Genomic DNA, 14,797 nt, shown 5'->3' with positions numbered 1-14,797 from the left:
GCCTTGGTCTTTCTGGATTGGATATAAAACTTTCTTTTGGCAATGCCACACCTATCTCCCTTGAATGTGCAGGCAAAAGTCCAGGAAAAAATCTGTTAAATTCTAGTTAGCTGTTTAACTTAAGGAAATACTGTTTAATAATTTACAGCACAGTACTGCAATTACCAGCTTCCAATCTGACTAAGTCAATAATATCAGACCTTCCATTCTTCCTCCTATCATTCAAATGTTAACTAATTTTCACCTTGTGGCTATAAATTAAACAAACATTGTTTCTGGGGTTTTATGCAGGTCAAGAATGAAAACTACTGGGAAGCACTCAGCAGACACATGCCAATACTCAGTTCTAGAAATAAACTCACACTTTAAACTCCATTCAGCCCACAAAACAATAGGTATTATCCCGAGGAGCAAAAAAATCCAGCTTCTGGAAAAACACCCCATCACCATATGAGAATCTGATATTCTGTAATACAGTAACTCTGTAACATTGAACCACCTTATTCTATTTGTAAACATGTTTGCACAGAAGTCCTTATGACTATCAAAGAGGAAAAAAAACCCAGTCTTTTGATTGAAGACAATGCTGTGGAAAAGAGTTTCAGATGCCAGAACTCAAAAGTCACACTTCCATGAGCAGTGTGGGAAACAAATTGCTCCAGCTGTACAGCAATTTTTTTAATGAAGCTGCCAAGGACTTGATTATTATTCACCACAGAACATGTCTACATTCCACTTAAGAAACAAAAAGCTAAAATTACTGTTTAAAAATAATAAAACAGAAATATGCAGAAACATGCATGAGACAGCTTTGTGATACATTATTTTAAGTCTTTGTTTTGACCACATACTTTGAAGTGTGTGCAAAGTGAAGTGCTTCATTCTGATCAAAATTTGCATTTCATCTGAATAATGCCAAACAGTATTCTCCATACACATATTCCTTGAAGGGATTACTACAATGACTCCTCCACCGTTTCCTACAATCAAGAAACAAGCTAACTCAAGCACACTGAACTGTTTGTGGTTCATGTGGAAAGCACATACATACTTTCTAACACTGACTGTATGTGGTGCATGTAAAAGCATAATGAGATATTGCAACCAAAGAAAGAAAATAAATAGTTTGATAGGCATAAACACTAAAACTTAAGAAAAAATGGGGTTTACATTCACAAATATAGCACAAAGGAGACAAAGACAAGCCACAGGATCAGTAACTCTGCTAGTAAGAACAAAACCAACTGCAAATAAAGCAAGACAGGAAGGTAAGATTTATACATGCAGAAACAGCCATTTATAATTTATCAGGGAAAAGCAGGGCACTTATTTCATTATTAACTCAAACTGATTTAAGTCCTTCCAGCAAAGAAAAAGAGCAGTTCTGTCTTGCACACTCCCATGACTCCCCACCACAATGCTGGCATTAGCATGAGAATAATGCTGGAAAAACACTGATGTTTTAGTTACTGCTCAGTGGTGCTTACACTAAGACACTATTGTCCCGTTTCCCATGCTCTGCCAGCCAGCAGGTGCACAAGAAAACAGGAGCAAGCTCTGTCAAGTGTCCCAAACTGGCCAAAGGGACATTCCATACCATAGAACATTGGGACGTAAAGTGGGAGAGTTGGCCAGGAGGCATCGATATCTGCTGGAGGACAAGTTTGGCATCATTCATCAGGTGATAAGCAATTGGATTGTGTATGTCTTGTTTCTCTTGGTTTTTACTCCTCTCAGTTATCAAACTGTTCTTAACACAGAGTTTTCTTCAAAAATCTAGAGGGAGATGTTGGGAGTAAGTGGCTGCATGGTATTTAGTTGCCAGCTGGTGTTAAAAACATGCCAACTAGCCACAAAAAGGCTTTTTGGTTCCAGGCTGAGAGACTAACAGCTAAACTACATATTAGTGTGTGGAGAAAAAGTTCATAAATAAGATTTTTAAGGAAATATTTCTCTTTAAGGTAATCATTTTGCTCCATACTCATGTATACTTCAGTGGAGGCACATCAATTGAAGTAAGTCTTAGAACAAATTTCAAGCTCAAACTGGAGGAGATATTGTTCATTTAAATAAATTTCTCAATAAACCAAATTCTGTTCCGAAATTGCACTTTTCCTCAATAAACCACGCCCCCATTCAACAAAAGAACCCCCAACAAAACCAACCAAACGAACAAATAACCCACACATCCACTAAATCCCAACCCCCCCAGAAAAACCTGTTTCTACAGAGTGGTTCTTCCAAAAATATGGGATTCAACCTTGTTTCACAGCCTCTGCTAAAAGCAATCTAGATTCTGTTTTGTCACAGCAGACATGCACACCATGACAGGATGCAGTTCTGCCTTCAAAGCCACCAAAATTGCAAAGTTAGTTTCTCAAAATTTCAGCACAAGAGGGTGGTATTTGACACACATAAATACAAAATTACTTTTACAGGTACTGGGCAACAGCAAGTAGACTAGAGAAAAAAAAGTCCTGTGAAACTACAGGACTTTCACTTTACTGTTATGTTTAACTAAAATTCCAATATTAGGCAATTTAAGCAAAACCAAATAATATGATACCTTCTGACTTTTTGTCCATTCATTTCGCTGTGAAGAGGTAGCAACATTCCAGTAATTTGCTTTAAACTGCTCCTATACTCTAAATTCCTTTTCTCTAGTTCAGCTAGCCTCAAATCATCCTTTTCTTTTCTACCCACCATGTGAAAATATCTTTTGAACAGAGGAGATCTTCTCGATTTCTGCTGAACCAGTTTGAGGAAGCATATTGATTTCTCTTGCTAATTTAGTAATATTGTGCTATGGCCAACATGGGACATGAGGCAGTGCTTTTTTACCTCAAAGCTTTTCCAAAACTAGAAGATACAACACTGTTTGTATTGGAAAAAAAAAAAGCAAAACACATATATCTTTCAGTGAAAAGATACCTTTCTTCTCTCTCCTACACTATAGGAGACTACTGGTGATTCCTTCTGAGAGCTGTTGACTCCCTGCATACTAATAGGTACTTTGTGTGAGAAGGCCGTGCTGGGAATTGAAATTTTCCCAGAGGGAGGGAACCAGAGAGCAGCTGTGGCCAGCATTAAAAGATACTTAACAACAGGACAGTGACATGCTTCACACAGAACATGCAAATCTTGGCCCTTCTCAGTAAAACAAGATTTGGGTTGGAGAAGATTTATGTAAATCCAAAGAAAATTACCAACTGCAAAATCATATTCAAGCACTTAAGAGATATTAAACATGCTGTTTTCCTGTTATGCTGTTCAAAGAGACCTCTGTGGCTACGTACATCCCAGAAGCTATGAGTCCTGAATAACAACCACAGAGAATACTGTTCTTTACAAAATTACTTACAGATTAGAAACAGCTCTTTTGCACACCTGAACTGCTGTTATCAAGTTTTCATGTAAGATTACTTCATCTCATCATTCTATTTCAGTATGGATGTCCAGAAGCCATTTCCTAAATCTACACTAAACCTTAAAAATTCAAGTAGGTTTTTAAAAGTAGACTGGTGAGCTTATGTATGTTTTGTACATACTCAGACCTAAGAAAATAATTACAAAAGCAATCTTCCAGAAGTACACTGCCCCAGTGAATGGTGAGCCCACACAGTTTAACAGGCTCAGACTACCTACCTGCTATGCCCTCATCCTTCAAGTAGCACAGAGACAGTTCCACTACAAAAGTAGGCAGATTTAAGTCAAAGTAATGACTGCACTGCTAGTGACGATGACTTTAGCTTGAAAAACACCTTACTGGTGTTTTGGTATGAAAGTAAATCAGTACTATAATTATTCTGTATTTTATCAGCAGAGTAATAAGACACAGTGAGCAGAGATGAACTGCAATTATGATGGATCTCCAGTGTTACTTGTGAGTTGCTTTTGGTTAGAAGTCTAGATTGTGTAAGTATGCCTCATATGTAAGTTTCTTCTACAGCCAGAAGAACCATAATTTCTTCCTGAAAAAAATGGGAGGTTTGAGATGGACCAATCATTCCTACACAACTGCTGAAATAATATTTATTTTTCTTTAAGAATAACGTGAGAAGAACTATGCAAAATCTCATAACTCAAAGACCTCTAGTTACTTATAGGGTTTGTAAAATGCTTGTAAAATGAGTTGAGAGTCTCAGGATTTGGATTTGCATTAATTCTTCCTGACTAGGTAAATACTAGTTACTAATCCTCACAGAGTAAATAAAATTCAGTTCAAGGAGCTAGCTTCCCATTCTAGAAAGGGTGAATTCATTACTTGCATCCCAGGAATCACAGATTTGACTGCAATCCATGGAGCCAAAAAACGAGGATATGTGTGTGTATACAAGATATGAACACATTTATACATGGATATAGATACACACACAATAAAAAAAGCACTCAGAATCTGTCTTTTCTTATATTCTACATCCCTCTGTACAATAACCTCTGATCCTAGACAGCTTCTTCCAGTGAAGGGCATTAGTGTGGAGAACGAAGTTCTCTTTTTCTCTCTTTCCTGCCACTGTATCAGAGGCATTCCTGAACTACAGTGGATGAACCCATGCCAACTTGGTTATGTCTTCTTTTGACAAATGCACAGCTTTCCAGAAAAATAGCTCTCCCTACTGCAAAATCAGAGCTGGAAAACAAACATCTCTGCAGGATATTTGTTTGTGTGTCACAAGAAAAGCCAGGTTTTAATTTGATGCAAAATGGTGCACAGGCACACACATGCTCACCCTACCACTTTATGCTCCTGAGAGAGACACATGCTCTTCTCCAGTCACAAAATGCAGAAGACATGAAATTAGTCCAATGTACCACTTTTCTAGGGTATCACTTCCTGGGGTTTCAAAGCAAGCTTTATAGAATATTCCACAACTGTATTTTAGGGTGATAGAGGGAAAAGCACTTAGGAGGAAGGAATTGCTATTAGAGTGGCCCCAAAACCCACCTTTCACAGCATCTCACCTTTAACACTGAACTGCCAAATTGATCCCAAGTCAGCCATAAAGCACAGTATTTTCCAGGCAGCAGCTTCTTCTGTCTGAGGAATACTTGGAAACAGAACAAACACCATGGTACTGGTGGTGGGTTATGTGTTTGTCCAAGTCATCCAGCTGCTTTTTAACCTACACAGACCCACTGTAACTGGGTATTATGGATGCCACACATTTGTGGCTTCACCACCTATTGCATGAAGAGTGACTTGATGATGGCATTTGAAGCACATCAGTGAATGCAGGACAACCCTGTCTTGTCTGTCCCGGCCACGAACATTTTCTGTACTATTTGGAATCCTGGAGATGGCTGTGACAGCTCTCCTCTGCTGACTCTTGTCCAGCCTGTAAACCACACTCTGGATTCCTGTAGAAAAATTGCTGCACAGCTTTGGTGACCTTTGCTCTCTATGCCTTTCACAGCATTCCAAAACTCCACTGGTGACCTCCCCACAGTACAATTAACTCAGTGTACTTCTAAGCTGCTTTGTAACTTTTGCCTTGTCATTTACCCTTGCAATACCACTGTCTTACCACACGGCTGCATAATATCTCTACAAGCTGTTGCGACTCCAGGTGTGAATGTGTTCACTTATCTCCCTCACCTTTATCACCAACTACTTCAGAAGAAAACTCCAAACTTTTTCAGATGAAAGACTTTCTTTTCCTGAAGCTACTTTGATGCTTCCCCAGATACCACATTCCAGCCCATGTCCAACAGCAATTCTAGTTCTGGAAAATGTGTTTCACTACTTCTCCTGGCACAGATGCCACATTTTATAAAGTCCTCTAGCCTCAAAAACACCACAAGCAAAGTGGGTCGTGTGGTCCCACCTAACATTCGTCTGATGCCAGAAATCTGAAGCAAAAAGGTGGCACAGCATGCTTAGCAGAAGCAATACTTCATTCAGTAAACTTCCTTAAAAATTCTGGACCTTAAAGGTCTTGTTACCATCTCTTAACATCTGCCCATCTTGCTAGACTGTGCTGTAAACTCTCTGGCCAGCCCTTACAGTTTCAGCACGTTTTAGTAACTCTGATGATATCTACTTATGTAAAGGAAGCATAATACTGCATTACATTTGCCCTTTTCTTACCTTTGAATTTTTTTTTCCACTCATGTGTTTTACTCCCTGCAAGACTGAAACAGAACCCAAGAAAATGCCACAGCATCCAGTAGCAACACCCAGTAATAGGAGGCAGAAGTGACAAGATTGATTACTCACTTGAATCCTGCCTGAATATTCTGAGATATCTTTTTTAAAAATGCCTACATTAAAAAAACAAATGGACAAACTATACCTCCTCTTTTTTAAAGTATATGCAAAGACTGAACACAAAGAGAAGAGAGAAATTAACAAGGTAATATGCTTGTCTCAAAAGAGGTAAAATTAATTGGTTTATTATCTCCTTGGAGACTTGGTGTAAAGATTATTTCAAAATAAATTAATGATATATGACAATGATGTGCAGATTCTACCTTCCATTTTTGTTCAATTTTTGTTCCTCTTAATTTTTCTAAAGATAAATCTCATGACATTTTGCTCAGGCAGCATGTTTTGAGAAGCAAACCATTCCTGCACAGTGAGCCTGTTACCTGAAGAGTACCTATTATCATCACAAGATGTGTCTGTTCAGCCTGCTGAATGTAATAATCCTGGAAAGCTGATCTATAAACTTTAGGCAAGAGACTATACAGGACAAACAATTGAATACTCTCAACTAAATACTTCTGCTAATAGGGTGAAAAGTGATATTACTAACAACTCTAAGCAAAGCAGTATCAGCAACACAAGGAAAATAAGGAGCTTTATCCACATTCTTCACAAAGGAATACCATCCCCCTGGCAAAGTTGAACTGTCAGGAGCACTGCCGTGAAAGTCTTACCTTCTCATATCTTCCCAATACTATTGAGTTTTGGAGGCAGAAAGACAAGATACCACAAAATTCATAATACATTTAGAAATAAACATCAACCATTTATGCTTACAAATATATTTGGAAATATATCTCTTGGTGCGTCTTCCTCTTTTTCTTAATTTTTAAAACATTAGTATACAGGAAAGAAAGCAAAGCAACAATCCAAGTATGGTAACGATTTATAGAGAAGATAAGAGTTTTATTCAGAACTGCTGTTACTTGCAGCTTCTAGTATTTCAAAGTTATATGACAAATGCTAAAATGTCCATTCAAGGTCCATTTTCTCAATATCATACAGTCATAAAACATTTTGCCACACCAACATTGACTGTAAGCTGCAACACGTGAGCATCACTTTCTGTTGCAGAGTGTGCCTAGGTAAACCACAGTTTCTTAGAAAACTGTGGCTAGGAAAAGCCCTACCTTCTCTTCCTGATGTACTCTGTTGGCATTTTCCATCTGAAAGCTGTGCAAGGACTGGATTTTGTCAATCTGCTGTCGTTGCTTCTCTAGCTCCCCTTGGAACTCATTCTTTTTTTGCTCCACAGCACCCCTCTCCGCTGCTGCCCTTCGGACTTTGGCTTCCAGATCCAAGACTCGACCCTGAGGAAGAGCAGATTAACCAAAGCAAATAGAAATGCTTCCCCCTTGCCCGCATCTTGTCCAATATATTCAAGGAATAGCAAATTTCACAGCTCTAACAATGCAGATATCATGAAAGTCCTGTATCAGCCAGAGATACTAGTCATACACAGACACACCCACCTCCCTAGTTTTATATAAATTAATGTATGTATTTTGAAGAGACTGTCGAAATTTCAGTTAAAAATTAAGAAAAATGAAATGCTCCGTTTTTGAGCTTAAAAAACCCCCAAAACATAAACACAAAAAGATTAAAATCTACTATCTTTCTGAAGTGCAAGGTTAAACAATTTTTTTTATTTAGCTCCTATAATTCTGACAGCTCTACACTTCTCAGTATTGACCCTAAACTAACTCAGTGTGAAAATTCACCTCTCAAATCAATCTGATTTACTCCAAGAGCTAGAAAAGAGTAGAGGGAGGACAACACTGCCCAACTTTTATGAACAATTTACAACAATTTATGAACAATTTAATGAACAATTCGCATATGTCTATTACACAAAGACATATATGAGAAAAATTCACTCATAAACAGAAAATAATCATTTTTGACTTCTCAAAGAGCAGCTACAGTCAAAAGAAAATTTAACACCATCACATCCCATAAATAAAAAGACAGAGACATAAGCTAAGGAATCAAGCCTGATGTTTTCACATTCTTTCCTCTTCCCCCCCTCTTCTTTTTTTTAAGTACCAATTAAGTTTTGCAGGACGTCATTTCTAAACATTTTGGATTAAAATTTTTTCTCAGCAGCAACTAGAAATACAAAAACATGCAGGGTGGTGGGGATATCAACATAATCTATCCACATGAAAAAAGACTGATTCCAGGTGGCTTAAAAATTAGATATAATAAAAACTGTGCATTTTCCAAGACTGCAAGAAAATGTACCAAATCTTCTTATAACACAGTATGTAGTATATCATGACCCACCTACCCTGCTTCTCTGCCACAGAACGCAAGAGAAGGGAGAGGAGAAAGAGAGAAAAAAAAAAAAAAAAGGGAAAATGACTTGCAGTTTAGCTGGAATAGCAAGGAAAAGTAGTCATTCCATGTCAGTCATAACAGCTGCAAAGTCTTGCTACTAAACAAATAAACGGGTCTACAAAGTGCTTTAGAAGCTCCGTCCATGTTCGGCTATGCTTTTATTCCATTCAGAGTGCGAGACCATGCAGAAGTGACATAATTTTCAGGCTAACTTTGAAGAAATGTACAAAATGTACATCAGTAATATCAGCAGACCTTGTGTCTCTAGGTTCTTGAGACCAAGATGAACTAGAATGGTGGCATATTTTTCTCACCATCAGCTGCTTCATTGCTGTGCAGCAAAACTTCAGCGGTACTGACAGAGTTACTACCCACTGGTAGCCACCACCCTGAGGCCACTGACTAAAGGGAAAGCAAGGGATGACCAGAGTCTCAGAAGTCTTAAGACATAGCCTTAACCACATAGCCAGACACATGGGTCCTGTTTGAACAACGCCTGTTCTGAGGTGAAACAGGAGTTCAACTCCTTCAGCTGTCCCCTCAGGACTAAAATTTGGCTCAGCTACAGAAAGCATATGGATTCACTGGATAAATTGGGAAGGAGCTCTCATCAGCCATGTTTAACCATGTTTAACCAACATGTCATTAGTTTTTAGGTTAGCTTGTTAAAAACAATAACAAAGAAAAGACTAAAAAAGAAGTAAAAGAAAACAGAAAAAAACCCCTGTCCTGCAGAAATGGTCACAAACCAGAAACTGACTCACATACCTTATATCAGAACAAACGCTCAAGAAAGGATTAAAACCCAAGCTCAACAGACAAAAAAATGCAGTTATCATCAAAAAAATATAGTTATCATCAGACAAGGTAATTATTACATGTGACTTGCATGTCCTTCTTCAGAAAGATCACTAAGAAACACAAATTCAGTTTTTGTTTCTGAACAACCCAGATTTCCCTGTACTGAGTAGGAAAGTATGCATACAATGCTATGGTTCATTTACAGAGACAAATCTAGGGATATGAGTTTTGACTGGGATAGAGTTAATTTTCTTCACAGTCACTGGTATGGGGCTCTGTTTTGTTCATTTGTAATGAACACAGGTTTGATAACATAAATGTTTTTGGTATTGCTGAGCAGGGCTTGCAAAAGCCAAGGCCTTTTCTGCTTTGTGTACTGCCACAATGGCAAGGAAGTTGGGTGTACTTGAGAGGCTGGAAGGGGACAAAAACCAGAGGATAGCATTTGTTACATCTTTAATGTGAAACAGCACAAGACAGCTCAATGCTTTGTGACAGCAGAAGCAACAAGTATCACACATGCAGGCATGTTCAAGTTTTGGATTCTTCCTGTTCCCCCAGTCTCCCACTACTGATAAGCAACAACTGTAAAATCTGTGAAAGTTCCTACAACAAGCTGAAGTTCCTGACTTGCCACATGAAGGAGAATCATCCTTTTTGTGAGCTACATTTATTACTTGCACAGGTACGAAGTGACACGCAGCACAAAAGGAAAGTTACCTGCAGATCCATGCTGCGAGAACTTGCAATCCAGTAATTGAAACCCAAAACAATTAGGCACGCCACGAGGGCAGCCATGAGGAGTGGTGGAGACTTCATCCCACGGCAGCTGTTTCCTAGTCCTGCCATTTCAAGAAAAGAACAAATCCAGAGAACCACAGCAAGTATGGAAACCTGCAAATTAAAAAGGGCACATTACACTGCATCCCCAACTACAGCTATTTTGTACACACAATAAAACTTTCCTTGCAATGCAACAGCTGTCAGCTGACAGGCTTACGCCCAGCAAGGAAGGTAAATGAATTAGTTTTGTCTATATATTTCCATCTGAAAGACAAAGAAAGGTCATCGCACACTATTAGGTTGTGCATAAAGCTTCCCATGGTTGATGCAGTCGATTAAAACACACATAGAGACATGCACAAATTTCCAGTAGAAAGCTATGAATTGCACAAACACATACATCTTGCACAGGCTATTTTCTTAATGTCATTCTAGGAGTACCTTACAAGTACAGAGCAACCATATCTTACACATGATCCCTGAAAAACAAAACCCCCAGATCTCCAGAGTAGTAAAAATGAGAGCACAAAGGGCATGATTAGCACTGCCATCCCAACAAAGAACAAGAGAATTGATTTACTTTTGTGAACCCAGATAAAATAGTGTATTTCAAAAAAGGTCTGTCAGAACCCGTCATGATGTCATCTGTATCCTGTTCCTTACCATAAGAGTATTGGTAGGTACACTTGACACATGGAAAAACTACAAACATAGCACTGCAAGATGCAGCGATTCATATCAAGTGTGACTTGAATAAAATAACTGGTATTTTCCTCATAGCTGTCAAAAATAGGGAAAATGGTTCATATTATCAGTAGTAACAGCTTGCACTGTAATTTATCTACTAGATAAATATATGGGACTAGCTGCTTAGCTCAAAAATTTTCAGAGGTAAAGCAGCTACACTGTTCAAAGAAAGAATAATTACTTCACCATGCAGCTTGAAGCGCAGGCACAAAACCATCACCTAGATAGCACACAAATCTGCAGCATCAGCATCTTTTCTGCTGCTTTCAGCTGTTAAAAACAAACAGGCAAATAATTGCTTATTTCACTAATGCATGTTTGACTTCAGTATATTGCTCTTTCTAGAAAAGCCAGTGTTGTTTGCCCTTAAATAATTTATATTAATTAAGAATGTATTTTTATACTGAACAGAAGGAAAAGGAAAAGCATGAAAGACACAAAAGAATCTTCAATTTGCCTATTCCAGACCCAAAACTTTACCTCAGTTGCAATAGCGATATTCCCTCTTTCATCAGTTTAACTTTCTGACATGAATATACAGACTCTAATATTTTGGAGGAGAGATAAGCAAATTGGCTCAATAAGCACATTTACATGAAAATCTCTTTGTACATGCTGTTTTCCAGGAAACATCTGGTCTGGCACAGTTATTTGAGTTGAATTTAAAATAAGTTTCTGATTTTATGGATAAGAAAGTAATTTTACTGAAGATGAAATTCAACAATATCCATGGCAGATGAAAAAATAAGCATATACGTAAAATTTCTGACTTCTGAACTGCACATTTCATCCTCCTAGTGGTGCTTCATTGAGAGAGATGTTTTAGACTCTTGAGATATTCATGGCAATCAACATACAGGATACTTTTACTTCCCACAGTAAGTAATTCTTTTCATTTACTGTATTCAGTGGAAGTAGGATATATGGTATCCACCAGTGTTCCAGTACAGATAAGCAACAACGTTGCTAACGAAGCCTCAAGACAAACACACTAGGGGTGAAGACAAAACAAAATGGTGCATTTCAGACTTGCCAGAAGGAAAACAAACTATCTCTGATCACCAGGTTCATCTCCATAAGACCAGCCACTGAAAAGTAAAGGCACAGCTTCCTGGAGGTCTGAGTACTTGCAACTCTGAGTAAGGAAAAAACCTTACTTAAAACCCCTGCAAAAAGTGGAGCCACAAGCAGAGGCAAGAGATAAGACAGAGGAAGAGAAAAGAGATAAGAGATAAGAAAAGAGACAAGAAATAAGATATAAGGAAGAAAAAAAAAAAAAAAAGCCCCAACAAGGACCTAAGGGCTAACACACGGAACAGAGATCACACATCCCAACCAGACTGGACCAGAATGGGGGAACCTAATCCCAACAAGGGAGCCCCTCAGACAGTGGTGCTATCGTCACCAATTGCAGATTCTTTCCCAACCTCCAAGTGAGCTTCTGGAAGAAATCACAGGTTTGTTTTTTTTTTCAGATATTATCATGTAATTCCTACCTCAGATAGCTTGAATTAAAGCATACTGGATTAACCAAGCAAGTTAATCAGAACTTCTTCCATTGACAAGCTAGTTAGTTTATACCCAGATACAGCTAAATCAGATTAGAACATATTAGAACTTGGGTTTTATTTTAAATGAAATTGGAAACATAAGCAATTCTTTAAAAAGTGAATCAGAGAGCAAACACTTGCATACCCAGTCTTCAAAAAAAAAAAAGGTACCATTTTTTGGGTGGGTGGAAATGGACTGCAGAAAAAAATGAGTCAAAACCTTTCAGTTTTCACTTTATAGATGGTTAATACACAGTAGTGATTATCTTTAAAAGATAAATCCAGTTGGTTTTTACTTACAGCAGGATCTTACTTGCAAGTACACTATTCATAGTCCCATGGTGAGAACAAGCTATAGCCAGCAGCAACCTTTATGTTTACAAAGCTGCACAGACTGAACATAGGGGTCAAGGAACTGCACACTGACACAAAGCAGAGCATACAGATTTCTTACCATCCTCTGCAGCACCACTGTCTGAGGGTGGTTTTCCTTTTCAAATTTGCAAGTCAAAAGAGGTCAAATAAATATTTTTTTTAATGGAGATTTAAAATTTGTGCACTGAACTCAAGATTGCTGACCACAAACTTTCTATATGCCTTTCACAGGGATTTACACACTGCAAGAAAAAAAGAAGGAAAAAACACCCTAAACATTCAGCAACAGCCACTATTCAAACTTTTATACTTTGGATGAATGTCACGGAATCACTATTTACCCAAGTTATCAAGTTACATGTTTTACAGGAAAGGAAGGACATTTTCATCACAACACATTCAGCAATTTCACTCTCATCCTGCTCAGAAATAACCATTTGGCAGTCAATTCAGGTCTCAGGTCTTCCTTTTCTAATGCATTTAAAATTAGAAGTAACAGATCAGAAGAATATGAAATCCCTAAAAATGTACTATCTGTCCAAGGACAGAGTCACTGTTACCACTTGTTCATTAATCATATTTCAGCCTAAGAAATCTCTCATCTTTCAAATGACTACTTTACAAGAAGCTAATAACCAAACACCCTCAATGCCCTTTATTTGACTAAAGAGAATTTCCAAACAGGTATGCGGCAAAACAGACGCTAGAGGTTTAAGGTATGTATCTATCCCAATGACAGAAGTTAGCTAACTAAAATTGTTCTAGAATACCTGGACATGTTGCCTAAGTGTACTTTCAGATAATAGTATTAACACTATAATACCGTGTACGAAAACAAAACTAAATAAGAAAACTTATACACCAGAACTATCTCAAGAGTTAGTCAAACTGCTCAGTTATTTTTATGAATATAATTTGTTGCTGGTATTTTTCCCATACAATATGCTTTTTAAGATCACAATTAATAGGACACCCACTTATCTTAAATGAAGATAATGAAACAGAGTACAGTAAATTTAGATATGTGATGAGAAACTCAGTAAATTGCTACAATTTCCCCACCACTGCAAAACTACACATGGAGTTTGACTGTAAAACATGCAGACCTCTAAGTAGGAGATAAAAGAATTTCAGCTTTAGAAATAGTTCTTTAAGAGCAAAGTGCTGTTAAGATGTAAGATGAAAGGCCGTTCAAAAAAAAGTCAATTCAAGAGCAAGATTTTCTAAAATCCTGATCAACTCCTTCTATCTTCATGCTGACAAGGGAATCCAAGGAAGTAAAACAAGGCAAACCTGCGTGCAGGCGATAAACACAGCGCCCGCTGTGTACCCAACAGCGGAACTAAAGTTTCTGAAGTGGTGATGGTAATACTTTTCCAAGCAGAGGCGGGAAAGCCTCTCAAGGTACGAACTTTTGAAAAGCCATCAGTCCCCCGAGCAGCGGCAGGGCCCCCGCAGCCCTGCCCACAGGGAGGGCAAGCAGGGAGCAGGCTGCCCAGGGCTCGTCGGAAGGAGGGACAGGATGATGAGCAGACTCAGGTCACCGCCCGGGCTGCGACAGACCACGGAAGGCCACCTAGTCCGACTTTTCCCGGGAAGAGTAGCCGGGAGGACGTACCTCACACGTGCATTGATTTCTAACGTTACTATTTTTACCTCAGCTGCGAATACTCAAAAGATGTTTCCGTCTCAAGACCTTCAATAGGGAAGGCTGGCTGAAGAAACAAGAAAATGCTATCAGTGTCCGGCAAGCATGCCAGCCTAAGCCCTGGCAAGCCGGCCCCGTACCTCTGCGAGCGCCGGCGAGCGGGAAGTGCCCGCGGGACGGAGCCCGCGCGGGGCCGCCCCTCACGGCCCTCACGGCCCTCACGGCCGGCTCCCGCCGGCTGCCGCCCGCCTCGCGCCGGGGCCGCCGCTCGTCCCCCACCGCCACCGGCCGAGCCGCGCCCGGCAGGGCACAGCCGGCAGAGCCGCGGCCCGGCGACCCTCTCGGCCC

At 39.1% G+C, this 14,797-nt stretch overlaps 1 protein-coding gene across 6 annotated transcripts in view; it reads right to left on the bottom strand.

Moving 5' to 3' along the window:
- Positions 1-14,797, bottom strand: part of GOLM1 (golgi membrane protein 1) — a 34,893-nt gene that overhangs the window by 19,758 nt on the left and 338 nt on the right. For 2 of the 6 annotated variants that reach the window (XM_086868899.1, XM_086868898.1), the window contains 2 exons: positions 10,067-10,240; positions 7,336-7,515 (listed from right to left, as the gene is read on the bottom strand). In XM_086868899.1, the coding sequence (XP_086725025.1) occupies positions 7,336-7,515; positions 10,067-10,195 (309 nt within the window). In that variant the 5' untranslated portion in view covers positions 10,196-10,240. Of the gene's footprint in view, positions 1-7,335; positions 7,516-10,066; positions 10,241-12,880; positions 13,044-14,457; positions 14,517-14,589; positions 14,697-14,797 lie in introns of those variants that run through there. The other 4 variants (XM_023943373.2, XM_086868900.1, XM_023943374.2 and 1 more) reach the window with 4 other exon arrangements.

The sequence above is a fragment of the Cyanistes caeruleus genome, chromosome Z (assembly GCF_971803275.1).
Source record: "Cyanistes caeruleus chromosome Z, bCyaCae1.hap1.1, whole genome shotgun sequence".
NCBI lineage: Eukaryota > Metazoa > Chordata > Aves > Passeriformes > Paridae > Cyanistes > Cyanistes caeruleus.
Note: the sequence above shows the minus strand (reverse complement) of the source record. Positions and strands in the feature narration are given on the sequence as shown.